The sequence below is a fragment of the Ictalurus punctatus genome, chromosome 20, assembly GCF_001660625.3.
Source record: "Ictalurus punctatus breed USDA103 chromosome 20, Coco_2.0, whole genome shotgun sequence".
Taxonomy (NCBI): Eukaryota; Metazoa; Chordata; class Actinopteri; order Siluriformes; family Ictaluridae; genus Ictalurus; species Ictalurus punctatus.
Window position 1 is genome coordinate 20,127,579 of NC_030435.2, and position 3,577 is coordinate 20,131,155.

A 3,577-nucleotide genomic window follows, 5' to 3' on the forward strand; every position below is an offset into this window, starting at 1 on the left:
TTTAAAGACAACACCCCACTTGACTATTTCAATGGGACTCAGTGCTGTTTATTTGGCCTGTTTATTTATTTTTAAAATAAGAGTTCTATTGTTATTATACCAGCGACTGGTCACTGGTATATACAGGGAGCATGGCACACAAGCCGGGGTACTCCCTGGACAGGGTGCCAATCCATTGCAGGGAAAAATCACATACACATTCACATACCCATTCATACACTACAGACTCTTTGAACATGCCAATCAGCCATACCATACATACCATTCATGTCTTTGGACTGGAGGAGGAAACCGGAGTACCGGGAGGAAACAGGGAGAACATGCAAACTCCGCACACAACCCAGATGGTGTAAGGCGAACATGCTAACCACTAAGCCACCGTTTGCCCACAAACAAAACAATAGAATATAAAAAAATAATACAATAACATTAATACAGTAAAATACATTATTTTGTAAAAAGACAGCATTCATAACAGTACAAACATAGAGAAATGCCATATCTTGCACTGAATGTATTCACCAATATCATTATCAAACTGCACAGAAGTGAACTGTGGTGATGAATAATTTACTCTTGATCTAATTAATTTACTAATAATTTACTATTTTAACAGCAGCGCTTCTGTAGCCAATTAAAAAGCTTTTTTTCTGCAAAATGAACAACCCAGAAAGACTATTCGGATAGTTTTTGTTTTTTGGTTTTAATGTAGAGTGTGCATTATGACAATTTTAATAACCTATATTACAGAATCAATACATGCATCATTATATTAATGTTATATTCTTATATTATAACAAACATTTTTTGTGCATGTCGTTTACACTGCAGAGTGTTTTTATTCTGCCGTTATATCTCAGTATTATTGCTAGTATCATAACTTGACTATCATGTACTACCTTTTTGCACATTTATGACTTTTCTATTTATAACATGTCGTTTGCACTGTAATTAGTATATAACTAGTATATACATTTGGGGTTAGAACCACATATGGGTGTGATGGTCTGGTGTCCACAAACTTTTGGTCATAGAATATATACTGAGTTCAGTTATAAAAAGCTAACAAGCTATCCTTTTAGTTTCTCATGTGCATTTCTTTCCCCGGCCGGTAGGCGACAGTAACACTGTTAAGTCAGGCTAAAAGTGAATATTGAAGCGGAAATACGTCATCGGTCCTTTTTTCCTCCGAGGCCAGTCGTTTTGGGTGGGTAAGATTTTTGGTCTCTGTAATAGCTAAAAATATCTTTAATACAGGTTATTTTAAGACATTATTCACTAGTAAATATTGAAAGAAGCATTTATCCCGTGTTTCAGTGAGTTATTGGGACATTTTAAAGCGTATTAATGACATTATTGCGACTCGTTCCGTTTGGTTAAGTAAAGCTAAGCGCTGTTCATGGCCATGTGTTAGCGGCGTGCTAGCGACTAAGCGGCGATGTTTCTCACCTACACGTTCAGTTTCTTACACTCGGTTCTGTTCAATAATTTTTTTTTGTTAAATAATTTAAGTAAGTATTACTTGACTTCGGTCTGTTGAATTATTAGAAAAATGCTGTGCACCCGAGGTAGGCCGCGATTTACAGCGGACTGGCTGTTACCTCGGGTGTGCATCATTTTCCTAATAATTCAACAAACCAGAGTCAATTATTCCGTTTATACCACAGTTAAAATATTTCAAGACATTGTTCTGATGTTTTGTGTTAACACACTTGTCAGGTTTTTTTCATTAAACCGCGCTCGTGTGTAGAACTGCTTTCTTGAGCTTTCCGTTTCCAGCCTCTGTTGCTCATTCCGAAATGTCATTTTAGAGCAATTAACGCAGGCTTGGGCCATTGATATGCAGTTATTAATATCCTAGATATAAGTAGTTATTTTGTTTGTGGTTAAATGTGTGTGCTGTGGTGGACAGTAGGTTAAGTTTTCCGCTGTTTCAGTTAACTTGGCGAAGTGATATGGAACTGTAATGCGGAGTCCTGACTGGAACTACTTTAGCTGTGCGTTAACTGAGAGATAATTACACACCTCAGGACGTACGTCAACCAATCAGAATCAAGTATTTACCAGCGCTGTGCTATAAAGCCTTTTAATGTGTATAATATATATGTATATATATGTAGTGTGTGTAAAATATTTTAGTCTGCTCATGTGAATGGATGCATATTTCTTAGCAATTAGGCCCTCTTTACTTACCTGGTGTGCTTTAAATAATAATGGAAATGTTACTAAAGCTTTAATTGTGTTTAATCCAACAGTGACGGGAAAATGCAGATCTTCGTGAAAACGTTGACCGGCAAAACCATCACCCTCGAGGTGGAGCCCAGTGACACCATTGAGAATGTCAAAGTCAAGATTCAAGACAAGGAAGGTTATGATTACGATGATTATTATTAAAGGCAGTTTTATTGTCTGTTATTGTAGTGGTAGAATAACTTTATTAACTGCAGTGTTTTGGCACAGGCATCCCTCCTGACCAGCAGCGTCTGATTTTCGCTGGCAAACAGTTGGAAGATGGACGCACACTGTCCGATTATAACATTCAGAAAGGTGTGTACTCACTTTATTTCCAACAGTCATGTCAGTGTGTAAGAACTACTATAACCTGGATGGAAGCAATTGATGTTGCTTTTTGACACTTTGCAAAACAGTGTATAGAATATTTGATGGTCTCAATAGGGGAGGTAAATCCAATCCTGCTTAGAGATGTTCAATATGCTGAAATAAGTGTTTTGGGAATCAGTGGTCGTCTCATGCTCTTGTGATAGTGACAGTTATGCAGATTGTCAGCGGGGTGATAGCATCATGCTTTATAGCCACATTGTTGTTCGTCAGTAATAATGAGCCATTAATCATTGCAAAACTTTGACAAATCTGAGCTTTATAAAAATAAAAATAAAAAAGTGGCTCATCTGGTTAAATATGTTAGTAAATAAAACCATTTGTTCTAGTTTGAGTTTGTTGCTAAATGGTAATGGGGTTAATTATTATTTTTTGTTTCATCTTTTTGCTCAGAGTCCACCCTGCACCTGGTGCTGCGTCTGAGAGGAGGGATCATTGAGCCTTCCCTCAGGCAGCTGGCGCAGAAGTACAACTGCGAGAAGATGATCTGCCGCAAGTAAGTACCTTATTTGTGCATCCTGATGTGCTCTAAAATATACTTGATATAAAACCTATGCAAGTTAGTTAATAAACCATAGATTTTTGCTCTGCAGGCTTTAGATCTCACAAAGGTGTTTGTAGATAAACTTATGTAAAGTTAATGTATTCCATGATTTGTTCACGCTTTGCTTATTTTAACATCGCCAAAAATTGACTGCTGGTTTTGTCTTCAGATGTTACGCACGCCTTCACCCTCGTGCTGTTAACTGTCGCAAGAAGAAGTGTGGCCACACCAACAACCTGCGCCCCAAGAAGAAGCTGAAGTAAACTGTAGCACTAGTGCGCTTGGAAATATGGCGGTTGTTTAACAATAAAATGTGAAAGGACTCAATGTCTCTGTGCTTTATTTTCAGCCGTTATATTTGTAGCACTGATTTACTTAAGCTAAAGTAAGTGACAAACTCACACCAGACACACA

The 3,577-nt window shown here is 37.5% G+C and overlaps 1 protein-coding gene across 1 annotated transcript; it reads left to right on the top strand.

Annotated features, from left to right (window-relative positions):
* The first annotated feature begins 1,197 nt into the window (after positions 1 to 1,197).
* On the top strand, positions 1,198 to 3,486 carry uba52 (ubiquitin A-52 residue ribosomal protein fusion product 1). Its single transcript, NM_001200135.1, is given in 5 exon segments — positions 1,198 to 1,207; positions 2,256 to 2,368; positions 2,461 to 2,547; positions 3,013 to 3,115; positions 3,333 to 3,486. Coding segments are annotated over 4 exon segments (387 nt in total). The 5' UTR covers positions 1,198 to 1,207; positions 2,256 to 2,265; the 3' UTR covers positions 3,427 to 3,486.
* The last annotated feature ends 91 nt before the right edge of the window (positions 3,487 to 3,577 follow it).